General features: G+C 45.3%; 2 protein-coding genes across 10 annotated transcripts in view; both read left to right on the plus strand.

Moving 5' to 3' along the window:
• The first annotated feature begins 2,556 nt into the window (after positions 1 to 2,556).
• larp1b (La ribonucleoprotein 1B) lies at positions 2,557 to 19,670 on the plus strand. 9 transcript variants are annotated; one of them, XM_028394775.1, is made up of 20 exons: positions 2,557 to 3,349; positions 5,197 to 5,258; positions 7,095 to 7,151; positions 7,880 to 8,111; positions 8,963 to 9,124; positions 9,537 to 9,662; positions 9,755 to 9,923; positions 10,637 to 10,781; positions 10,867 to 11,044; positions 11,520 to 11,692; positions 11,820 to 11,891; positions 12,029 to 12,388; positions 15,646 to 15,760; positions 15,920 to 16,089; positions 16,294 to 16,400; positions 17,142 to 17,302; positions 17,385 to 17,529; positions 17,917 to 18,026; positions 18,441 to 18,568; positions 18,666 to 19,670. In XM_028394775.1, exons 1-20 carry the CDS (start codon positions 2,986 to 2,988, stop codon positions 18,936 to 18,938), a joined length of 3,309 nt encoding a protein of 1,102 aa, XP_028250576.1. In that variant the 5' UTR covers positions 2,557 to 2,985; the 3' UTR covers positions 18,939 to 19,670. The 9 variants fall into 9 exon arrangements, with proteins under 9 accessions (XP_028250576.1, XP_028250579.1, XP_028250577.1 ...); XM_028394778.1 differs by having other exon boundaries at positions 17,145 to 17,302; XM_028394776.1 differs by having other exon boundaries at positions 15,649 to 15,760.
• Positions 19,671 to 20,736: 1,066 nt separating this feature from the next.
• pgrmc2 (progesterone receptor membrane component 2) overlaps positions 20,737 to 25,564 on the plus strand; it is a 6,148-nt gene continuing 1,320 nt past the window's right edge. Inside the window, exons 1-3 of the mRNA XM_028394785.1 lie at positions 20,737 to 21,123; positions 23,614 to 23,769; positions 25,313 to 25,564. The exon at positions 25,313 to 25,564 is cut by the window's right edge and continues 1,320 nt beyond it. Coding sequence (XP_028250586.1) covers positions 20,781 to 21,123; positions 23,614 to 23,769; positions 25,313 to 25,410 — 597 coding nt within the window. The 5' untranslated portion in view covers positions 20,737 to 20,780 and the 3' untranslated portion in view covers positions 25,411 to 25,564. The remainder of the gene's footprint in view (positions 21,124 to 23,613; positions 23,770 to 25,312) is intronic.

The raw sequence follows: 25,564 nt of genomic DNA on the forward strand, positions 1-25,564 counted from the left end.
GTATGTTTTTTGGCGCAGTGTATCTTCAGCACACATTGACCGATTTCAGCCATTCAGCTATCAAAATGTTCATCTCACAGAGGACATTCCGGGTATATAGTTTTTTTCAAATATTAAGCAATTTCGGTGTCATCTGCCAAATGTATCTCCTCCTACAAATTTCAAGCTACAGACTCCAGTTTAGTCTTAAAACGCTCATTAGATGCTGCTCTATCAAACTTGTATTCAGAATTTTCTAATTCCGAATCGTTTCCGTACGCCAGGCTCTCAAAGTTGGAGTGGTTTTTTTAGGTCTCCTCTGCTGTTACCATGGTGACAGGCTGACACACAGAGGCGTACAAAGCTCTGATTCTCCAGCACTTCAGATCAATCCTTCACATCAGCGTTCAAAGCAAAGCTTCAGCTGCAGCAATCAAACTTGTTACAAATAATTTTATTCAAGGATACATCAGGAGGCAGCTATTAAAAGGAAGATCGTACTCTGACACATAAACACACAGAAATAGCACATTTTAGGATGCTATGTTGAAGTTTTGTTACATCTGTGGACTCGTTAAAGATCCCGTCCTGTGACCACAAGATGTCTCCAACCACCAGGAACACATGATCCATCCCTTTAAATGGAGCTTTAACGTCTAACTTCAGCTCCTTCACAACTCACAGTCACATTTCTATTTCTATTTTTCACTCCTGCAGCTCATCCCCACCCAAACAATTAAACTCAGTTTCTTACAAAATATGATCCCGCCTGGAGGACTTCATCTTCTCTAATGACTAAAGGTCACAGATAAGGTTAATCAGTGTTCATTTCCACGCTTATATAACACTAATAAAAAGCTTTATTCCAGCAGGACATCTCTTTATTTTTATTTATTTAAGGGACGCCTCAAAATGAACGTCCTGAGTTTTGTTTTAATTTTTGTTTCTTGGGTTTAAAATGAGACTTTTTAAATTATTATTATTATTATTGTTGGACTTTTAAGCTGCACCTCCATCTGGTGGACAGATCTGTGATGCATGCAGTCAAAGTCCAGAATGCACGCTGTCTTTATTGTCTTATTAACACATAAATTTGTTGGCTTTTAACTAGATGTTGTGTTCTAGGGAAGATTAGAAAAGTTTCAGGACTGCGCCCGGTTTTTCAAACCTGTGGTTTTTTTTCGCTTTATTTAGAGCAGGCAGGGCGACCACAGCTTCCTGTGAGTCTCTCAGACATGTTTTAAGGTTTTTTTACTGTTTTTATTTATGAATATTTGTCGCTCCTCTCATTGTCAGGACGGTAAAATCAACATGAGCTTCGTCACAGCTCCACAGATCTGTGGAGCAACAGATGATGGTGATGATGATGATGATGATGATGATGTCTCTCTGTTCAGTTTTCAATCATTCTTGGAGACAGAAACACAAACATCGGTGGCTTTGACTGATATAAACACGTGTCTGCAGTTTAACAGGAAAAATAAATAAAATACCTTTTTATTTTACATATTTATTCCTGTTAAATTTATTTACATTCTTTGTATATTATTACATAGAGTGGCATCTGTTTTTTTTTATTTGTTGCATATCCATACAGCATTCTACATTTATTTTGTTCCAGTATATAATATTTAAAATAACCATATATATGGAAAAATAGAATGGAATAAATAGTCCATATTTTATGATGTGTTTCATTATAATAATTCCACATTCCTCTCTATAGTTGTTGATGAAGATTCTCAGTCATCCAGGTCATCATACGTAGAGAAGATTGAAGCAAGGCGTCTGGACTTGTAGAGTTTTCTAGAAGACGTTTCGCTGCTCATCCAAGCAGCTTCATCATCTTTCTACCACATACAATGCAGTGATTCCATCCATTCCCAGGAAGTTTGCACATACTCACAGTAAGAACAAAGGGCTGTCAACCAGTCCCCCTCCGGCAGTTTCATAGTCGTTAGCCAGTCGTTAGACACACCTGGCCCAGTCAGCCAGAACATCACAGGTAAGTATGGAAACATTTAGTGCTATTGTTTGTAAGTTTTTTTAAAGTTTTACCCAGACCCACCCACATAGGTCTGTAACCACATATAAACCATGTTTCCCCACCAAACAGTTAGAACTGATGAAGCTGCTTGGATGAGCAGCGAAACGTCTTCTAGAAAACTCTACAAGTCCAGACGCCTTGCTTCAATCTTCTCTCTATAGTTATTATATTTAGGCTATTATATTATGTGTTCCATCAGAGGAGACAATAGTTTATGGTATAGATATATTATTGCTGAATATAGATGTATTTATTTGTAAATATTTATTCCAGAATGTATTTTATATGTGTTCTTGTGGACATATGTGCAATAAATATATGTAATTTACTTTATATATGCTTATATTGTTTTGTCACTCAAAATATATATATTTTTCTCATATATTGACACTTTGTAATCCTTGTTGTTGATTTGTATATTTACTCTTTTTGTGTGAAAAAGTGAATTTGTGATTTTTGTGTGTTGCAGTACCGCCCTGTGGCCGCCGGCGGCAGCAGAGTCACTGTTTACAGCCACAGAGCAGCGGGCTGCACGAGCTCCTGGCTGTAGCGTGGAGTTGAAACAGGAGACGCGCAGACAGGAGGTCGCTGCGGTAGTTTTACTGAAAAAAAGTTCCAGAAACTTACAGGAAAACCGACTCAGCGCGTGTCGTTTACATGGTGACAAACTACAGAGTCAGGGGAAACTGTTTGTGGGTATGAAGCAGTCGATAGGAGCGGAAAGCAGGAGAATTTAGTTCGGGCTCGCTGACTTCTGCATGGTCGCTAAGCTAGCTCACAGTTAGCTGCAGGAGCTACTTGGCTAGCTGGCTGGCGAGGTCCAGCCCAAAAGTTGTTTACCTCGATCTGTGGATGTGGTCGCCCCACTGAGATTTTCACGACTTTTCTCTGGGACAAGAGAGCCAGGACCAAAAATCCACACTGGATTTAACACCGTGCGCTGTTAGGAAACCAGCAGGATGTCCACAGAGGTTGAGTGTAGTCAGGTCGACTCCGGTTTGACAGCAGCGGAGGAGAAGACGAACCAAAACAAGTCCGAGGGGGCTCACCTGTACAAAGAACCAGAGGAGCAGGGGCAGAAGGGCTCGGAGACACAGCCGGCGGGCGGTCAGAGCTCCGAGGCGGCCAAGAACCCGACGGACACACACAAGAAGTGCAAAGAGAACGATAAAGAAAACGAGCAGAGCAGCAACGCGGACTCGGCTGTTGAGGCGGCGAAGAGGAAAGTTGTTGAAGCTCCTCCGCCGAAAGTCAACCCGTGGACTAAGAGGACCACGGGCAGGGTGCCGGTCAGCAACATCAGCCCCAGCTCCCAGGAGAAAGGTGAGAGAGATTTAAACGCATGAGTGGAGTTAAAGTTGCGGTAACAGCCCCGCACACCACCGCGGCGGCGGCGGCGGCACTTTGACAGCGGCAGCGCACAGAAACGCAGCTAAAAGCTGCCTGTCAGGCCTCAGTTCACTTTATTTGGAGCTGAATGAAGTGCGTTAACGTGAATGTCAGTGCGGTCCGGAGCTGTTGATGGTGGCATATTTGCCCCCATCCCCCTCCTCTGTGCTCGGATTGCTCCGGAGCACCACGTGTTGATTGCTGACAACTGCTACTTCTTTAGCCACAGACGGCTAACTCTGCTGCTCTTTACTCAGAGAGCTGCTGCAGAGGGGGCTCCAGCTGAGGGGAAGCTCGGCCTGAGCCTGACCCAGGTCCAGGTCCAGGTCTGAGCAGCAGTGTTGACTCATTGTTAAATAAAAACAGGGGCAAACACAGCCAGGCTAACTGCTGCTGCTGCTGCTGTAAAGGCACGTTTTGCATGTCCAATGGCCTTTCTGCCTGCAGTTCCTCCCACCAGCCAGAGCCCCACTGTCACTAGTGAAAGTACAGCTATGTGAAGAAGGTGGTGTAACAGGTGGAGGAGTTTGATGAGTATATTTGCTTTAAAAGAACATAAATTATTAATAATTTGGATGGAGCAGGTTTATAATGCTTAATAAATGATAATAATAATACTTCAAACAAGTGAGGTTCACACTGGAGCAGAAACCAGTCAGTGAGTCATTATTCTGTCAGAGGAATCCAGCCCTGAAATGTCAGGTCTGTGAAGGTGGAACCAGATTTAAAAGTTCACTGGATGTATAAGAGCTGAATATTTGCTCAAAAACACATTTAAAAAGCACAATTTCCCCTCACTGACAGGAGTATTATTTCTGTTTTGTTTAATTTTCCCATACTGCCCATGGTTCACACAAGATGTAACAAAAATCCAGTTGATTTTCTAAAGCGGTCGAGTTAAACAAGTTAAATGATGAGAGAAAATCAAGATTCTAAAGCCAAACCAGAAGAAAAATAAAAATAAAGACAAAGGTTTAAAGTGGTAAAAGTGAAGCCCTGCTGGTGTTTTTTATGTTATTTTTTGGGAAAGGTTGGAAGGTGTGGGCGTTTCTTTTGTAGGCAGTGAACACGTGGCATCATGGGAAATGTAGGAGTCAGAGAGTTTTCTGGTTGTTGACCTATAAAAAGCAGAAGATATCTTTAACTCCTGCTCTGTTCCCTGCAACCTGAACCCCGCTGGTGGAGTGTACCCAGCAGAGTATGATTGATTACCTTCATACCTGTTTGATAAGCTGATCAGAAAACTACTGACTGATCATCAGCTGTGAATTTAAACTGCAGCTTTGTTGAATGGAAAACGTTTAAGCTGAATTTGAGTTATGGCCGTGTGTGTGTGTGTCATAGTGGCCGGAGGGAGCTATATTTGAAGCGCACGACTCCCGCGAGGCATCGTTTTACAGTGTTACTGTACAGGCAGCTCAGTGGGTGGACGTCTGCAGGCTCCGCTGGGCCAGGCTCACACCCCATTCATGTGGAAGCCTCGCCGCTGGGCCTCTTATCAATCCGACCATCCTCTGCTGAGCGATAGGGACTGTAAGGCTGCAGTCGGCCACTCCCAGCCTGCAGGAGACACGGCTACATGCTGCTGCTGCTGCCTCTTGTGCATAAAACACCCTGAATACACTCAGAGGAGGAGGTGGAGGAGGGTGGAGGGTTCATGAATTCATTCCGTACTGACAGAAACTCACAGTGCTGCACAAACAGCAGCAGATGACTTTTGAACATTAGCAGTGGGCTGGCGTCCTGTCAGATTTTAACCATGGTTGATTTTGTGTCCGCAGATCAACAGAACGCTCTGAAAGTCGTCCGTGCCAGCAAGCCCAGAACGAGAAAATCTAGCAAGGTAAAAGTCTTCATTTCTTCTTTTTTATTTTTTTATAAAGCTTCTTTTAAAGTCTCACAAGCATCCAAAAAAAAAATCCAACAGAAACACCTCAGATTCTCTCAGTTTTAAACAATGCAACACTTTGGTCACAGCCAAGCTCTGGCCTGCAGTGGGAAATTAACATCTGCTGGGAGCTACACGTTAGCCGGTTTTAAGCTGCTGTCCTAAAGATTTGTTTGCTTTTCCATCCAGTTTTTCCACTGTGTGTGGTTGTTTTAAGTTGATGTCTGGGAGGGAATCAGGTGATATGAAAAATAATAAGATGTCAGTGCTGGGAAGAAAAGAGCTGTGTATGTGTGTGTGGAGGAGTTCTACTGCAGCAGGGAGCTCCAGACTGTGTGTGTAGTTCCAACTTTTAGCAAAAGGTGTAGAAAAGAATCAGAAATCTCTTGTTTATAGTGACACCTGTGGCTGTTAAGTGAACTGCAGGTGGTCGTTTTCACGCTGGGTATTGTTGATTAAATCTACAGCTGTGTATGGTTGTGCAGCTAGTGTAGCTAGCTAGCAGAAAGCAGCCACTTTGTGTCGTGACATTACTTTGCGTGGGATTCGATCCGCACAGCTGGTTACTCGGATAGTTTGTCGCTAAAAATATTAAGAGGGTTTGCACAGACATCACTTCCCCTCCATAACCTCACTGAGTGGCAAAACAGGCAGCAACATGGCCGCCTTCAGTAGGAAAACTACAAAAACAGATCATTATCTACTTAAATTAAAGGCAGTTTGACTCGACAGTGTACTGTTAGTGCCTATATAATGATAATACATAATTACAGACAACATTTAAGCTTGTAATCGTCCCTCCCTTTGTTTTAAGGGGCAGAAAGCTCATTGTCATGACTGTTTTTAAATAAATGAAAGATGATAAATAGTTAATAGACGAGTCGTCAATACAGCATTTAAGCAAACATTTACCCAAAGTGGAGTCGGGTATGTCGGACTGATGTCTCACACAAACAGCTCTTCATCTTTTTAGATGTGTTTTTTCAACACAACACTTGACACTCAAACAAGTTTTGTGACGCTCAGCGGCGCGACACCTGCTGCACAAACTAAGCTTAGCCAGCTAGCTCCATGTTAGAGCTTCACTTCCTGTTTGTGTTGTTTTTATCTGACAGCATTAACTGATAAAGCCATGTGCAGACAACAAGCTTGCCAATTTAACGACCAGATTAGCAGCAGAAGCTGGATTTAGTGGGATTATCCACAGTATTGTGCTACGCTTGGAAGCTAGCAATTTATCTTTTGAAGCTTAGCTGGTAATCGGGTCTCATTAGACTCATTTTTTACATGACTATCTGTCCACACATCGGCAATAAAATTGGATCAATATGTTTAAATGTGTACGCAGAGAACATCCAGGCTGCAGCTGCTGATTTGTTAATCGGATGATCGTTATGATGACACGTCTTTGTTTTAAACGCTGCTCAGAAACCAACAAAAACGATGACATATGTTATTTTGTTTACATGTAATCAACATTTAAAAAAACCTTTCAGGCCGCTCAGCTTCATTTGGGATGATTTTGATTGTCTCTTGACACTCCTGCAGTCTTTATTTACTTTTTTCGGTCCACCTCTCTCCGCTCTGTAACCTTGATCTCATATCAGTTTGTCCAAATTTACCACATAGATGGAAACCGACTCGGCCTGTTTATCGTTGTTTGCAGTTTCCTCACAGTTGGAGCACTGACCTCTTTTTTTTTTCTGGTCATGTTTTAAAAAAACGAGTCCTGAACGCTGAAATGATGATTGAGTTGTTGTTAATGTTGTTTTTTTTTTGTGTCTTTCACAGTCGGGTGACTTCAGCGATATCACAAACTGGCCCACACCTGGAGAGCTGGCCAAAGAGGTACGACGTGCGTTTGATGTGTCAATGATCAAAGTTCTGCTGCGTTCACTGTGAACGGACTCGGAGCTTTTCTGGTTTTTGCTCACTAGATGGAGCACTGAAAACATCCAGCAGGAATTCACTCTGCACACTCAACAGGGATGTAGGGCAAAATATTCAGAGTGTCTGGAAGACGAGTTGTTTTTTTTTCCTGATACTCGAAAGTGTGAAAAAAACATTTATTTACTCACATTAAATGTAGAATATCAGACTGAACCCGACACTTTGAAATGCGTTCTTTCTTAGTACATTATTTTGCATTAAAAATATAGAAAAAATGAGCAGATCCAGATGTTTATCTGGATGTGTGCAGACCGTTATAGGTCACAGGTTATAGGACTTTATCATCTATGTCTGGTTGCACGCCAGTCAAGCGTCCGGTGCTGGAAAGGGGTGTGACTCCTGTAGACCATTAAATTTTAAAGATTTTATCACTGTTTATTGACCTTTCTCTGTAATTGGTTCCAACCAGTTAAGGCGTAAATTGTTCAGGCTTTCCCTCATGTCACTGCTGCTCACATGTGCATCAATCATGGCTTCCTAGATGTGCAGAATTTTTTGTTTTTTGCAGAATCTTTCTAGTGCAAACTGACTTTTTAGTGAAGTTTTATTTCCAACATGTAGCGTGCATGAAGTGACATCATCCTCTAAAAGTGTAAATAAAGTCTGATCTTACTTCATTTTTCCAGCAGCAACAAAATGTTCTCAACAACAATGGAAAGAAGACTTCGTCGTTCCGCAGGGAAAAGGAGAAGAGGAGGGAGCGACCGGACAGGAAGTCGGAGAGCAGCCACGACGGAGGCGAGAGCAAAGAGAACCAGGAGGCGCAGCTGGACCCGCTGGGGGAGCTGCCCAAGGACGGAGAGACGAAGGCGGGGCAGGACGCCAAGAGCGCCGGCCTGAAGAAGAGGGGAGGTGAGGGTGAGGAGTCCATCTTTTATTGGGTGATGCATGAATACGCTGTGATCTGCATGTTGTGTCACACGGTGATTTGAAGGTGCATGTTAATGCCTGTGTTGATCAGCCTGGTGCATGCTGTGCTGTAATGATGCACTTCCTGTGATTCATGTCTGCAAATCAGGACAAACGGGGGCTGATATGTGAAGAGTTTTGTTCCAAAGTAAAGTGTTCTCCACTGAAAGTCTGAATAAAGATGCACAGGGATGGATTATCACAGACATGTTTGTAGGAGGACCTGGGTCCTTTCGGAAGCTGTTTTTTCGGAAGTGTTTGTCTTTTTTTTTTAAATATTCTTCATCACTTTTTTTGTTTCTCCTATCCTGTCTTCGTCACTGGTAACACATCATATATTGTTTATGGGAAAAAAACAAACCAAAAATGTTTTTGTGTAGGTTTAAAAGTCTTTATGCTAAGCTAACATCATGGTGGGATTAAGCGAAGGTTACCACGCAATTTTTGAACATGTTTGAGGCAGGAAGAGAGCTGCGCAGCAGTTTTAACTTTAGATGGAGTGTGTGGAGTTTACAGAGGTGGAGATTTGATTTAAGATTTTCTTAATTTCAGCAAATGGAAGGTACGCGCTCCATTTTAGGTCCTAACATGTTTTAACTCCTCCTGCAGACTCGTTCTTTATGCCACAGGTGGAGTAATGATTGACAGCTAATAAGTGTGTACTTCAGAGTGTGTACTTCTTCCTTTATTCTCTGAACTCACCTTGAAAGTCCAGTTTCATGTCTAAGTCAGTGTTTGAGCCCTTTTTTTTTTGGACCAAAGCTCTTCACGCTCTGTTTCCGGTGTGCAATCATCGCTAGGTAACAAACGTAAGTGGGTTTCTCTGCCGCTGGAGGACGTGTCCCGAGACGACGGCGGCGACAAGACACCCGGCGGGGATACGGAGCCCGGCAGCGACTCGCCCGACCCCACGTCGCCCAATCAAACGCCTCATAATAACAGGGCGCATGATAGCAGCAGGAGTAAGTGGCCAGCAGCTCGCTGATCTGTTTACTTTCAACTCGCTGGTTTTGCTGTTTGTCCTTCAGCCTCTGATCTCTTCATGTTTGCTCGCCTCGGCCTCTGCGGTCTGTAACGCACAGCACGATGAACGCATGCACCTCTGACTCTGCTTAATGTTCTGCGTCAGCCTGCAGATCCAAAGCCTGTTTGTCCCCCGAGCCTGAAGCATGTGGACAGTTTGTTTAGTCTTCAAAACATTGAATGGAAAGAAAATCTGAAAAGTGTAGATGTCTAAATGTGTGTGTAGTTTTCTCAAACACATTGTTGTCCCAAGAATCAATCAACGCACCTTTAATAGAATAGAATAGATACTTAATTAATCAGGAGGGAAAACGTTTGGCACGTTTAAATCTCCGTTTTCTTCATCCACAGGTTGGAGAAGAGAACCGCGGGATTACGCCGACGACAGCGCCAGCATCCGAAGCGACAGTGGGAGTGTGCGTGGAGGGATACGAGGCCGAGGGAAAGGCCGCGGGCGTGGGAGAGGTCGTGGACGAGGCACGGAGCTTCAGCTTCAGAAACAGATCATCAATGTTTCCACCTCTGTTTCCTTGACTTTACTCATTGTGTCTCATGTTTTTCCTCTTCAGGTCGGTACGAGTACTCGCTGGGCTTCCGGGACTCGCAGTCATCTGACGGCTCCGGTCAGGGCCCCACAGATTTCAGCACCAACATGGTTTACTACTACGACGACGGCAGCAAGGTTCAGATGTACACGGTGGACGAGAAGCTGCTCAAGGAATACATTAAACGCCAAATGTAAGACTTTTTATAATCCAACTCAGAACAGCCTCTTGTGATGTCAGTCAAGCTTTATACCCTCAGTTTATGGAGATATGTGTTTGTTCATGAGGTATAAATATTTATGATCCGCTGATAAACGTCCCCCTGTTCTCTGTGCGGCCTGCAGGGGGCAGCGTGCGCTCTGTGTCAGCGTCTCTCTGCTGTGGCCTCATTACAGAAGTCCTAAATATAGTCTGAGTGCTTGAGAGGGGACAGGCGATGAATTATACTCAGGCCTGAGCGAGGAGATGTAGGGAGAAAAAAGTGTGTTTCAAGGAGAGAGTGGTGAGGGGTGAGAGAGAGAGAGAGAGAGAGGGGAGGAGAAAAGAGAGAGGGGGGACATTCTTGTCTTCTCCTCTCTCGTCTTCCTCAGCGTTATTCAGCCTGCTCACTCAGCCGACGTTACTCCACATGAAATGACTTCTCTCTGCCTGCAGGCCGAGCATCACACACCAGTGTGTGTGTGTGTGTGTGTGACAGGCAGTAGACCGAGAGAGTTTCCTGTCTGGATTTGGGCGCTCCAGTCGAATATTTTTCTCTTAGGGAACTTTATATATACATTTAAAGTTTAACATCAAGCTGTGTTGATGCTCAATAAACTCACAGAAACATCAAATGTTTTTATTAGCTTCTCTGTCCATTCTGCTTTGTATTAAAGACACCTGAGGTTATTGTGCTTCTCCTTACAGCGAGTACTACTTCAGCCTTCACAATCTGGAGCGGGACTTCTTCCTGAGGAGAAAAATGGACGCACAGGGCTTCCTCCCCATCTCCCTCATCGCCAGCTTCCACCGAGTTCAGGCTTTAACCACCGACATCAACCTCATCATGGAGGTACCCTCCTCGCTCTGAGCCTCGGCCCTGTGTGGTTTTCAGAGTCTACAGTTTAAAGTGTGTAATGACGTCCTGCTCCCCTCAGGCTCTGAAGAACAGCACGGAGGTGGAGCTGGTGGACAACAGAGTTCGCTGTAAAACCGACCCCGAGCACTGGCCCATCGCCGTCCCCCCCATCGTGGGTTCCCCTCGCACCGACTTCTCGCAGCTCATCAACTGTCCCGAGTTCGTCCCCCGACAGACGCTCACCTCCACAAACGCTGGTCAGTTTTCAAAAAAACTCCAAAAAAACAAAAAGAAAAATAATGTGCGACAGTTCTGGTTCTGTTATTGTCTTAAACACATAATTTAGTTTGTCCTGCTGCCCCAAATACTCACCGAAGCAGCAAATGTGGATTAACTGGAGCCAAAAATAGTCTCCATCATGCCTTTACTGCCTTTTTACTAAATTAAAAACATAGATTTTAACCAAAATTTGTCACGAAAAGTGATGATTACTCAAAAAATACTCATTTTAAGATTCTGCCAATCAATTAAACTGTGTAATAATTAATAAATATTGTATAAATCAGTACAATGAGGGACTGAACCCTTTGGGATTTAAAATGTATGCCAGAAACCGTCACTTCCCAGTGGTCTTTAAATGCACCACGGGTGAGATACGGTTCATATCTGCAGTAAATGAGAGCCGACAGTGTGAGGAGTCATTTTTTGTGTGTGACGTGTCGGCCTCTGCAGCCTCATCGCCTGTGAAGGAGACTCAGTCTGAGGCAGCACAGCCTCAGGACTCCGTTGATCCCGCTGCAGACGACTCTAAAGATGCCCCCACCTCCACCCCCACCCCCAAGCCCGACCCTGACGCCTGGATCCAGGTGGAGAAACGCCACCGACAGCCCTCTGCGAAGGCAAAGGTAGTGAAGGAGCTGAAGCTGACCTCCTTTCTGTCATCACTCACCTGTTCCTCATCACCTTTTCTTTGCCTTCTCACCTTTGTGCTCACCTCCTCCTCCTCCTCCTGCACCATCTTTCTGCTGGCAGCACATCAGTGATGATGTGTGTGTTGGCTCTTCTCCTCCCTCAGTGCTCCAACCTGATTGCCTTCCCTCTGCAGTTGAGTACTTCCTCCTCTCACTCAGCCATCTCTTCCCTTCTCATCTGCGCCTCTCATTTATTTAATCTCCATTTTATTCAGTAAGCATGGATACATTTCTAAAAACTACTTGTCCTTCTGTCTCTGTGTCCTCCAGGGCGACCACAAGACGCCTCCTCCCAGCCACAAGGCTCTGCCGCAGGCCGAGCCCGACCAGGAGGAGCTGGACTTCATGTTCGATGAGGAGATGGAGCAGATGGCGCCACGCAAGAACAGGTTCACGGACTGGTCAGACGAGGACAACTCAGACTACGAGTTGGACGACCAAGACGTCAACAAGATCCTCATCGTCACCCAAACTCCCCCGCACCTTCGTAAACACCCGGGCGGCGACAGGACGGGCAACCACGAGTCCCGCGCCAGGATCACGGCCGACCTGGCCAAGGCCATCAACGACGGGCTTTACTACTACGAGCAGGACCTGTGGAAGGGGGAGGAGCAGATCGAGTGCAGCAAGGTGAGTCCAACAGGGAAAATGAGCTCCTACATGAACCAGCTGAGGACAAACCAGTCACAGCTTTAATGTCTATTTGCATGTTTTCACTTCTTCAAGAGAAGAAGAGCTCACTTCCATCAGTATGAAGCTCAGACAAATGTCAATAAACCGGCTCGTTCTGGTTCTGGTTTGTTCTTGGTTCCTCTCCAAATCTTGCCTCACTTCCTGCCTCAGTTGCTTTACTGAGTTTACTTTTTTTGTCCAGCTGCAGTCACTGTGACAGTGGGTCAGTGGGTTACTTTCCTAAATTAAACACCAGAGCCAGTGGGGATGTGGTTACACACACAGAGTGACACTGGGTGCAGCAGATAGAAATGGAAAAGCAGCTTCATTAAGTTCACAGTGATGCTGGATTTCAGCAGCTGGGATTAAAAAAACCTATAAATGCACTAAGAGGTGGTAGTGTACTAAGTAGTGAGCTAGCTGAGCTGAACAGTCAGGGAAGACCGTCACTAGGGTCCTGCACAATAGACTGCAGAGAAGACACCTCCAAACAGGCTGAAGTCTGCCAGAGACCCCCTGGAGACAGAGCACACAGACTGGAAGTCATTTGGTCAGATGAAGCCGAACTAGAGCTCTGTGCTCACAGAGATGTTGTCTTCATGTGGAGACAGGAAGGAGAGGCTAGAACCCAAAAACAGGCTTCATACAGTCAGACATGGTGGTGGCAGTATGATGCTGTGAGGAGGACTCAGTCAGTCTGGATCTGTGGATCCTGAATCACGAAACAAGAAGACTGTCTGAATATCTGAAAGAAAACCTGAAGCAGTCTGAAGTCAGACTGGGTCTGGGTCCTGGTTTTCTCTTCAAACATGACCAAATTTTACATCCTAACCCCCTTCAAGGTTAAATAATGTAGCTGTAGAAAGCTGCAGATCAGCCCGATGCTCTCTGGATGTTTGTCATGTGCCTGCTGGTCGTGTGTGAGTCCATCGTGGGTTCTTAGTTGCAGCCTTTCCTGTAAAAAGTTTCACTCTGCTTCACTGAACCTGGACTCTGCTGCAGCTCTGTGACAGTCAGCCTGTGACAGCACCTCTCTGCAGAGCAGCACCAAAAATAAACACACTATTTATCGCCCAGTGTTGGAGCCTGCAGACGTGCATGTGTGCCACACAGCTGCCTCCAGAACGGACTGACCTGATTTTTTTTTCAAAAGGCTGCCTCATCTGCAGAAACAGTGTCTGTAGGTTACACAGCGTTACGCATGGACATTTCAGAAGAGGACAGTATGTAGTCATACCCCAGACACAGGAGCAGCCGGGGCCGGTTCTAGCCTGTTTTATATTATTAGGGCGGGCTGGTTCAAATGACAGGTGGGCAGCTTGGTTGGTGTTACGTGTTACTGTACCACAGTCGGCCCACTGATCCTGGCCTGAACTCCCTGAGAACAACACGTGTAGAACATCAGTAACTCTTTTTTTTTGTTAATTATTTTATTGTTTTTGTTGTAGATCCAACAGCAAGCTAGAATTTTCGTGAATATTCGTGACATATTTGTCTTTTATGCAACCTGGTGCGATGAAAGGGTGTTCGGACTCTTTGCTTTCCAAGTCTTTACAGACTGAATGAAACTGATATTGCTCCATATGCACGCTTTAGATAGCTAGCTAATATTGGCTGAGATGCTGCGTTGCCATTCAAGTCGCTAATTAGGTGGAGCTGTGGCGGTCGACGGAGGGACGTGCTGTGCAGCTGATACAGGGGAGGGGAGCACGTGGGTGCGGTGTGGGCCCTCTGATGTGCTCACATGAGGAGCAGCCGGCCCCCGGGAGCCGCAGTGAAACAAAATAAAGACGAAACACGACATTTTCTGTCCTCAGAATTCAGCATGAGTTCAGGAAAAGGAAGCAAAATCTGGAACTACAGAGATCGAGTTTAGAAATGTGCTGTTTGTTCCATGAAGGAGACCAGCTGATTCTCTGAAGAGGAGGTGTTAGTCTGCACTTCCTCATGTTGTATTACTAATCCAGATCATTTGTATAAAAACAAATGTGTGACGACAGCTCCTGTGTTTTCTCAGCACATTCTCTGAGATCATTGAAGTATTGATTTGGCCTAAAAAAAAGTTAAAAGATGCTTTCCTGTCCGTCTGCTAATCCACTCATTAACTCATCATTTTGAAGGACTGTGACGGCCGTGTTTATAAGAGCTGCAATCAATAACTCACTCTGACTCGCAGAGTGATTTGACCTGCAAGCAGCACCCGTTGTCTTTGTCGACCTATGATACACAACAGCAGCAGCAGGTTGAGCCTCAGACACACACACACACACACCCTTCCACCTCATCGCCGCCACATCAGAGAGGTCCAACGCTCACAGTGACAGATTAAACATCAATAAAACACAGTAATGCTCCTTTAATATACTTAATGCTAAGGCTGTTATCAGTAGAGCAGAGGACGTGTCAATATTCTGTCCGAGGAAGCTTGTTTATCTGGATAAATGAGCAAAACAGACAAAAAATAAAAGTTTGATGTCAGAATAATGAGATTTTCCATGAGCTGCTTAACGGATTTGACACTTTTTTAAAATCAAAACAAGCACTTTATATCATCTCTGATCTTTAATAAACATAATGATGCTCTGGAGTAAATCAGTCAGGTTTCATAAAATATAAACACGACATTTAAAAAAGGTTTGAAGGTTGTCAACAGGACATTTCAGCGTGGTCAGCTCATTCTGGGCTCAAAGGTTGTGAGTAAAGCTTGCACATGTGGGAAATGTCACGCCTGAACACACACACACACACACACACACACCGAGGCCACCTGCATGTTTCACTCCTCTGTCTTACGTGTTCAAAGCTCAAAGTCTGCTGCACATCTGTTGTGTGTCACACAGTCCTGCAGGGCTGCAGCTGCTGGCGTATTTTTGTCATCGGTTTGCACAGCCTGCAGCGCCGCATTAATACACTCAGTCATATTAGTCGATAATCAGTGTGTGGGTTGAAAAACTGCAAATCTCAGATTAAGGAAAAAAATATGAAATTAACAGTAATTAGCCAAATACCCCCCTAAAGATATCTTGGCATGTTTTTGTTTATTTTATTGCAAATGATAAATGAATGAAAACATTTTCACATGATACATTCAAGCACCATCTAAAAATTCATTGATTTTTTTTCTGATTACCTGATTTCAGGTAAAATTCACTAAAAATAGAAACGTTCTTTCACTGGTCTCGTCCTCTTTTTTGACCCGTGTGTCTGTTTCCCAGCAGGAAGTGGAAAACTTCAAGAAGCTGAACGTGATCACTAAAGACGAGTTCGACACGCTGACTCCCAAAACACCCGTTGACCCAAAGCAGGAAGTCCCACCTCCTCCCATGCCAGGTGGGTTTGCTGCTTTGTGCATCCTGTTGTGCTGCTTTCTGTGTTCTGTTGCCTGCAAACACACCGTTCTCCACTGCTGCTGAGTCTGTGGTCGCAATGTGACCTTATAAAGCATCAATAAAGACACGTAATCAGTGGGATTTTTTTTTTTGTGCTCAGTGGACAGTGGAGCTGAACTGGCTCGATCTCTGCCTACATCGGTCCCCGAGTCCCCCAGCACTCACCAACCCCGAACCCCTAGAACGCCTCGCACCCCCGGACGTCAGGACCCGAGCAAGACGCCACGCTTCTACCCCGTCATGAAGGAGAGCGCCAGCATCGATGGACAGGTGATCAGCCTCCTCTCCTGTCGTGGACACTTTTGCATAAACGGTTCCGGCGTAAACTTCCAGCAGACTGTGACCGCCTGCATCTGTGTTTGCACAACGAGCCGCTGTACAAAAATAACATGCTTGTGCTTCTGCTGAGAGTTCACATGGCTCCGAGGAGAAGGATAAATTCTAACATCCTGGTGTTCTGGTGTTCTGTTCCAGATGCCGAGGAAGAAGAAGACCCGTCACAGTTCCAACCCTCCTCACGAGGCGCACATCGGCTGGGTGATGGACTCCCGTGAGCATCGGCCGCGCTCTGCGTCCATCAGGTCCGCCCGCTCGCCTTCAGCACAATGTTTTTATGATGCAGAACCTGAAATTTCCTGTTCTGGTGCTCTTCTGCTTCCCATCTTCATCACTTTGCTGCCATCACGAACAGACACACAAAAAAGACAAAAAGGGCCAAAAGTTGCACATGTACTCACCTCAAAAATGACGACACACCGCTAGCTAATAAGTACGTTCTGTGTTGACAGTAGCTCTCCACGCCAGCAGGAATCAGTCTGTATTGGAGGCATGTTTCTGTCAGGCGGCCATGTTGTTCTCAGCGTCTTCCTGCCTGTCGTCTGTTTGTGTCACTAATCTAAAGCTAATATTTTTACTACAAATTTTGAGCCACATTATCAAGTTCAGCACCTTTTAAAAATTCCTCGTTGATGTTAGAATGGAGCTTCACTGCTGCTGAATATTTGCAGCCTTAAAATGTGCTTGTGTGTGCGTATCAGGAAGACGTTAGTTTTACTTTATGCTTTGTATTTAGCCATAATGCTAAAGGTTGACAGCTAACAAGGACCAGGTTGTACCCTCCACCCTAAGATGACTGGTTAGCAGTACTGAGGATATACACACAACAACAACAATAATATATTTGAATGTGTTACACTACATTTAAAGATTTAAATCATCTCTTCTTCTTCGTCTCTAATTTCTTGATTCCTGTCTTTTTGTCTATATAACAACATTAAACCTGGATTTGTAGAACAGAATCTAAAACGTTTTTCCCTCCACAGCAGCTCCAACGCCTCTCCATCAGAAGGAGCCCCGCTGTCAGGAAGTTACGGCTGCACCCCCCAGTCTCTGCCCAAATTCTGGCATCCATCCCACGAGATGCTGAGGGACAACGGCTTCACCCAGCAGGGATACCACAAGTACCGCCGACGGTGCCTTAACGGTACAAATAACACAGAGAATCAGACCTTTGTCCACCTGGTGCAGTCTAAAAACAAACACATCATGTTTTTTTTTTTTTCCAGAGAGGAAACGGTTGGGTATCGGCCAGTCTCAGGAGATGAACACTCTGTTCAGGTTCTGGTCCTTCTTCCTCAGGGACAACTTCAACAGGAAGATGTATGAGGAGTTCAAACAGTGTGCGCTGGAGGACGCCAAAGAAAACTACAGGTCAGGTTCAGACGCCGAGCCTCATGCAAACACACACGTTCTGTGTTCAGGATTTTCACTGATGTTTCACAGAAACCACACCTGAACGCCCCGAGGCTGCTTCCTCAGGGCTGCAGTCAGTGTGTCTGCCTCAATAAATGGATTGATGCTAATCAATACAGAGAACAGGTCTGAGCTTTAGACCTCTGGTTGGTCCCACATTCTTGTCCGTCACTGTTGGACCGGTCCGTCCGGTTCTTCTGGTTCTGTTTCGGCTTGTTGGAGACACACTTGTTAAAATGTCTGCTCACAGCTGCAGTGAGGTCGTCCTGTCTGGTGTCTGTAATCCAGGTGATGATGTCATGAGGTCAGAGTGCAGCAGGTAAATATTTGGTTCTCGCCCTGCAGGTACGGACTGGAGTGTCTCTTCAGATACTTCAGCTACGGTTTGGAGAAGAGATTCAGGTTAGATCTGTTCAAGGACTTCCAGGAGGAGACACTCAGAGACTTCGAGAAAGGTAACTGACAGGAAGAGGACTTTCAAAATAAAAGCACGTCAATGGTTTAGTAGTGTGAATAAAAAAGGTTCCCAGGAGGAGGAGGAGGAGACATCTTCTGCACCTCCTCCTTCTTCTTCATACTCTTATTTCTTCTCGCTGTGGCAGGTTCACATTAGATTTTTCTTTTAATCTTTGGATGTGCAGCCATCAAGACTAATTCTATGTTGGTTTTAATGTGCAGGAATGTGTCATAGATACTGTATAAAACATGTTGTCAGCCATGATACCAATATCAGCCTTCACACACTCATTTCCTGCCAAGTTATTTCCTCACGGTGAACACTGATCTGTCAGTCATGTCTCATTTAACAGAATCTCTTTCTTTGAGTTTATTCAGGGTTCATTCAGACCCATGTTGTTGTGTCGCTGCAGGTCAGCTGTATGGACTGGAGAAGTTCTGGGCCTTCTTGAAATACTCAAAGATTAAGAACCAGCCCATCGACCCGAAGCTGCAGGAGCACCTCTCCCAGTTCAGGAACCTGGAGGACTTCAGGGTGGTGGTGAGTTCACGGTTTATCTTTCTGTTAGCTGCTCAGGATTGAAGCTGCCGTATCAGAGGTGAGTGAACGGTGTGTGTGTGTGTGTGTGTGTTTGCAGCCCCCGATGGGAGAGGAGGGAGGCAGGAGGAGGCGCTGCTCGTCCTCGGCCGGGGACGAAGGGAGGCGTCGGCGACATCCTTCCAACACTACCTCAAAGCCCACGCAGGCCTCCAAATCCTCCGGTGCGGCCACTCAGCCGGCCTCCGCCTCCACCTCTGCCCCTCCACAGACCACAGCCAAAGAGAACGCCCAGAAAACAGCTGCAGCTCCACCACCGAAGAAGACGGACGCCCGAGCTGCAAAGAAGGAAGGCGCTGCATCGAGTAAATGAAGCTCCTTCCTCCTGCTGTGAGAGGAGATGCGGAGCACAGTGGCGGCTCGGCGCTCGCTCCTGTCAGCTGATCTGGAGAGAGAGAGAGAGAGAGAGACTGAGCGTGACTTTATTGGTTGTTTTTATCAGTGCGTTTCATTTTACAGTGTAGGCAGTGAGCTTGAATTGTTCGCCCTGACAGCTCGTAACGTTTACATAAGAAAAAAAAAAGCCTTTTTATCCACTCAGATGCCAAAACTCTTCAGTGAACCGCTGTAGAACTGTGATCATTATTTTTTATTTTATTTTTTTTTTCCCGCCCGGACGTAGTCTGGTGTGCCTTAAATCTCCACGTCAGGAGCGCGATCACCAAAAACAAAAAAACGTCTTCCGAAATGATCAGGGTTCTTTTTTTAAAAAACTCACACCACCTCACAGTTTTTTTTTTTGTTTTTTTTTTCCTGATCCATCTTCGTGACAATCATGCTGACAGCCGCAGTCATTAACTTATGCAGCTCTGACCCCGAGGCTGCTGCTGCTGCCGTGACAGATGTTCTCTCAGTCAGACTGACTTAAAAAAAAAAAACACTTTGGTTTTTAATTAAAAACCCTCAGAAATGATGGAAGCTTTACTTTTAAGTCCCGTTCTAGAAGTAGTATAATTTATTTTGTTTTTTTCCACTTACTTGATTGATGGAATAGTCTTAGGTAATCATTGCAGTTTTTAATGGCTTTTTGCTATTGGATATAATTTAAAAAAAAAAAAAAAAGAAATGCTGGAATTATGGGTGTGAGCTAGCATCATGAAACGACTACATTTTAGCTTGACGTTTGCATCATTTTACGTTTGAGGCTTGGTGCTCTAGAGCACTTTAATCGTTACCTTTCCTTTTACTTCATCAAATAAAAAAAAAGAGGTTTTAGAGTTGAATTTAAAAGAAAAAACAAAAATGTAAATACTATAAAAAATCATGTGCTATTCAATTATTCATTTGATTCTAAGAAGTGATTTGTTTTATTGGTAGCGTGGTGTTTTGAGTGTGTTTTAGGACAAAGAAATGCATGTTAATGAATTGTAAAATGCAAAAAAATATAAAATAACATTTGATTGTATGAACGAGTGTCAGTGTGATCTGTTCTACTCTTTTTTTTTTTTTTATGGGTGTCTGAGGAGGATCCTGATCAGCAGGTTTTTGTTGTTTTGCAGTCAGAAGATCTGAAGTTACAGGAGGAAGTGAACATAACACAGCAACAGGAGACAAAATAAGTTAAAATAAAACATGGAAAATATATTTAGTGTTGAGATTAACATGCAGAAAGCTGTCAAACTTTAAAAAACTAATTAAAAAAAGGCGATTTTAATGAGTTCAGGCTGCTACGGGTCTCTTTGAGGGACAAAAATCCTCAGATCGTCTCTTTAACTTGCTCTGCCGCTTTCACGTGTCCCTCGTAAATATAAGTTCCAACCTGGCGCGCCTCTTTTGGAGCGCGTTTTGAAGGTAAATAAACTAGATTAAAACCAGATCATTAAAAAAACATTCGTGTACTATTGTATAAGAAAAGTGACGTACTTTATGACAAAGTGCGTTAAAATTAAAAATAGCTTATTTTTACGAGGATTGTTCCTGGAAACCACATGGCAAATAATAAATGTATGATTAAAAGTGAAACGTCTGCACTTTCATCGTGCACAATATCTGTAAAACCCTTAAATTATTACAGGTTATATATGATAAAACTCATATCTGTATCGCTACAAGTGGGTAATAACGCCGAACGCTAGCTCAACTAGTGGTTTCGCCGTCCCCGATTGGACGCGAACGCAGCATCTGGCCAGGGGCGGGTAGGCGCTAACCGTGCAGTATGGCGGACGATGGAGACAGTTCGAGCGGACCAGTTGACACAAGCGGCGGGCAGGGGGCAGCGGAGGAGTCGGACGGGCTCGGCCTCGGCGGGATGTTGCTGAATATCAGTATTTTGGTTCTGGTGGTGGCGGTCTGTCTGGCGGTGTACCGAAGGTGGGGTAGACGGCTCGGCTCCGATGCGGCCCAGGGCGACGAGGCCTCGGCGCTTCCCAAGATGAGGAGACGGGACTTCACTCTGGAACAGTTGCGGGAGTACGACGGACTCCAGAACCCCCGCATCCTCATGGCTGTCAATATGAAAGTTTTCGACGTGACCAGCGGCAAAAAGTTTTACGGTAAAGGTGAGTGTGCGGCAGGCGGCTTGGCAGCTTGACAGCCGGCTGAGTTGGCTGTCATGTCTCCGTTTGTGGTGAGTTGTCCCGAGCCAAAATTTGGGCGCAATCCGTTATGGTTAGCTTAGCTCCTCTGGCTTTGTCTGTGTTTTTGAATGGGGATGCTAACTGCTAGCTAAGTAGCGCTGCTGCTGTTTTGGGATGGTGGCCGCTGTGATGACGCTTTAACAGAAGTAACCCTGAGACTTCTGTCAACTAAAGTCGAGACTTTTTTTTGTGTGTTAAAGTTTTGGGAGTGTTGTATTGTTTTTTTTATGACAAGCTAGCCTGCTAACGCTAGCCTGCTAGCTTGTTGACGTGCACACAGACACGGCACTACTGCACTGTCTGGCTGTGTTGTCTGGCTTGTTTACACTTGATGGGACACATCATGCATCAACATTTGGAAACGTGAAACCGGAAATGATGCTTATCTTTGTTTTTTTTTGTTTTTGTTTTTTTTGCAGACTGGTTATTCATAAAGGTGTTTTAGCACCCCTGTGCAAACTCACACACCTCCTGGTAGAAAGTGAGGAGCAAATATGAAAAGTAAACATCAGACTTTTCCTTTCACACAGCACGCTTTGTGGTCAGTGCACAACATGTGAAAACATAAAATAAAAACACAAATCAAGTCTTGCCTGCTGCTCAGCATTCTGCTCTGACTTGGAGGACTCGCCCAGTCAACTCTGTAATAAACTATAATTATTCAAAGTCAGTCCCAGCAGGCTCATGTGTCAGTCTGCTATTCCACACCGACAGGACCGAGCCAAGCGGGCCTGACTCCGTCCACCTCCCCCCAGATGCTGACGCTTTTAAGAGTGTGTTGGCAAGAACCAGGTGATACAGTAAATACGTTGATACAGGAGTGAAACATGACACACTGTGTGTGTGTGTGCATCAAAGTTTTCTTACACCACACCCGGAGGTCTTAAAGTTGTTACTTGGTTTTTTCCTAAGAGAGAAATGTGATGAACACACACGTCAGCTGACATCTTAATCCATTTAAAACCACAAAAAGAAGTGTTTTTGTGTTGCTTAGTGCGTTTTTGCGGATCAATCAAGCTCTGCTGTTCAGAGGAGGCTGTCGTTTACAGCTGGCTCTGTTCACCGTCATTATTCAGGCTCGGACATGTCTCAGTAATTCTTATTTCCTGAGTCACAAACAAGAAGCTGTAATGATAAACTGTAGAAGCAAATCGCTGCAGTCACACACTCTGGGTCTGCAGCTTTATCTGTGAAGTGCTGGTCGTAGGTTGTGCAAGGTAAAGAGCATATCTAATCTGTGAGGAGATAAAGCGCTTCGCTTCATGGACACGTTAGCAGCGTGCCGTCCGAACAGTTAAAAAAAGCCCGCAGAGTTTTCACATGCGAGTCAGATGATCCTTTTCTTGTGCAAAAGAATACTTATAAGACATGAAGCTATCGGACCGGGGATCAGGAGGGAGTGATACTCACTCAGATAAGCAGGAATTCCACCGTGTAAATACACAAATTAATAAGTCACAGGTTTCATAAGAGGAAGGCACAGATCTGTCTTCTTTTACTGAACATTAACGAGGATATTTGTGCTAAAAACGCTGTCGCAGTTCCTCTCAAAGGAGTTTAACACACATAAATTTGAACTGCAGAAACCGGTCCTGTGTTACACTTCAAATACCTTTAGTGACCACAGACTTCAAGGCTGATTTCTGCAGCTTCAACATGTGGTTGTGTTTAAGTTTTTAAGCCGTTATAACAAACAGTGATTCTGCAACAAGAGGTGTGAAGGGTTAAACTTCCTGCTGCCTCCACGAAGCACAGCTCTGCCCTCACCTGTAGCTCAGGACTGTGTTTAATGACCTACAGAGCAGGGTGCATCGCAGAGGGGATGGGGATCTGACACAGGCCCAGACTCCCACACAGGACTCACTGGAAGGGTTAACATGTCCCACATGTCCTGAGGGTTCCCCAGGAGCAGCTCGGAGGGAGTAGCTGACACCAGAGAGGCGTGTCCCCCGATTCATCAGCAAATGAAACCAAGAGGATAAACCTGAGTTTGCTTCTCAAAAGTCACCAAACTCTTCAGTTTTGCCTGATTTTTTTTTTAGTAGTTGTGACCATTAGATGAAGAAGGTTAGAAGTTTGTGAGATAAAACGAACTTCAGAGTGAATTTCTTGCCAAACTTTGTGCTGGATCTTTGCTCCAGGTTACCTGACAGCTTCTTGCTGCTGAGTTAAAGTCTTTAAATATCTCTCAGATGAATGGATCTACAGAGAAATTTAAACATGTCCGCCGCTTTCTCAGCACGTTTCATGGCAGCTCTGATGGTTTTTAATGTGAAACCTCAGCAGCAGGTTCGACTGTCTTCCCTGTGTCTTCACTGTGTCCTCCCTGTGTCTTCACTGTGTCCTCCCTGTGTCTTCACTGTGTCCTCCCTGTGTCTCCGCTGACTCCCTCTCTTGTCTTTTATTCCTCAGATGGTCCTTACGGTATTTTCGCGGGCCGCGACGCCTCGCGAGGCCTCGCCACCTTCTGCCTGGAGAAAGACGCACTGAGGGACGAGTACGACGACCTGTCGGACCTCAACGCCGTGCAGATGGAGAGCGTGAGGGAGTGGGAGATGCAGTTCATGGGTAGGCCTGTGACGGAGGGGAAAACCCTCCTCAGATGTAGATTTCTGCAGACATAATGGCGACTTCAGCATGTTCATGGTTCATTAGACGTGATTTTTTTTGTTAATCAGGACGACTTTAGTTTTACAGAAACATCAGAGAGAGTGCTTCTTTCTTTCTGTTTTAAATCGTCTGACGGACTGAGAAAAGAAAACCTTCATCTCTGCTGCAGAAGAGAAAGTTTGCAGTCGATCTAAAAATACCTCCTGCTGGAAAAGAGTTACGACAGGAAGCTGCAGGAAACAAAGGCCTTCAGTTTGTGACATAAATCTGAGGATTACTCCGCTCGGAGTGCATGTTTCACTCTCAGCTCCTTGTACAGTTCAACACTTTATTTAGGGTCTAAGTTTGGACTGAAGCAGCGCCAGGCCTCTGCTCGCTTAGGCCCCGTTCACACTGGAGAAAGTCATTCCAGCTAGAGTAGGATTGAGCCCAGACAGCCTTTAAGCTGGATGCGTTCAGACCTATTTTCAAATCTGGCTAGCACACAGTTGTGTCCGCACTCAATCCGGCTTCATCCAGCGTGTTTGCTGTTCTCCAAACCACTAGGTGGCGCCTCGTAATATGGCTAATAATGTGGCTAGACAGATTCGCTAGCCACATTTACGTTCACACCTGATCTGGATCTAGCCGGCTTGAAATCAAACTGGATTCAGCCGGATTGGAGGTGTTCACACTCGGAAAAAAACACATCTGGATTGATCTGGATGCGGTCAAATCCTGCTTAAGCCACATTTTTTTCCCCAGTGTGAACGGGGCATTAAATAACCTCCGAACACTCTGAGCAGCTTCACCGTCCGTGGCTCAGACTGAGTGAGTCACATCAGTACATTCATGTGTCTGGGCACATAGTGGCTCAGTGGTGAGCAGGGTTGTCCAATAACCGGAAGGTCGGCGGTTCGACCCCTAGTCATTGTTGTGTGTCCTTGGGCAAGGCACTTTACCCGCATTGCCTCCAGTGCACTCACTGGTGTATGAATGGTCGGAGAGGCCGTAGGCGCACCTTGGCAGCCACGTCTCCGTCAGTCTCCCCCTGGGGAGCTGTGGTTACCACTGGTAGCTCACCACTGCCACTGTGTGAATGTGGTGTGAAAGAATAATGTAAGCGCTTTGAGTGCCTGCCCAACAGAGCAGAAAAGCGCAATATAAGACCAATGCATTATTATTATTATTATGGATGCTCATGGGAAAATAACGATTCTTCATCTTACAAGACAAAAGTTTAACGGGAAATTGACTCATTTTAGATGAAATGTTTATTGGTGAGCGTCTGATTTTTGCGGCCTTGTCGTGGAATCAGGCCGACCGGCTGAGAGTTTAGCCGAGGGCAGCAGAGACGTTACAGCCAGATCTCATGACTCTCCCGCTCACAAAAAGAAAAAACTAAAGGTTAATAACACGTTCTGCTGTGGAGGACTGTGGGGGACTGACTCCAGGCCTCGCCTGTTTCCTGTCGGTGTTAAAGCTCCAAACTAATCTCTCTGAACGTTTCCTCTTCTTTCAGAAAAATACGATTACGTCGGGAGGCTGCTGAAGCCCGGAGACGAGCCGTCGGAGTACACGGACGAGGAGGACATCAAGGACCACCTGAAACACGACTGAGCGGGTTCCATCACACCGACCAAAGCCAGGAGCCCCAAACAGCTGCGACAGACCAGACCGCCCCCACCCACCCACCCACCCACCCACCCCCCCGCCCACCCCCCCGCCCCAGACCTCCTCCTGCTCCACCCACCTTACCTGCCGCTCCTTTCTC

The sequence above is a fragment of the Parambassis ranga genome, chromosome 22 (assembly GCF_900634625.1).
Source record: "Parambassis ranga chromosome 22, fParRan2.1, whole genome shotgun sequence".
In the NCBI taxonomy this organism is placed as follows: domain Eukaryota; kingdom Metazoa; phylum Chordata; class Actinopteri; family Ambassidae; genus Parambassis; species Parambassis ranga.

Coding starts and splice junctions, on each gene's coding strand:
- larp1b (XM_028394775.1), top strand. CDS start 2,986: ATGTCCACAGAGGTTGAGTGTAGTCAGGTCGACTCCGGTTTGACAGCA. Junction 11,693..11,819: donor AGCCCTCTGCGAAGGCAAAG/GTAGTGAAGGAG, acceptor TTCTGCTGGCAG/CACATCAGTGATGATGTGTG. Junction 15,761..15,919: donor CCCACCTCCTCCCATGCCAG/GTGGGTTTGCTG, acceptor TTTTGTGCTCAG/TGGACAGTGGAGCTGAACTG.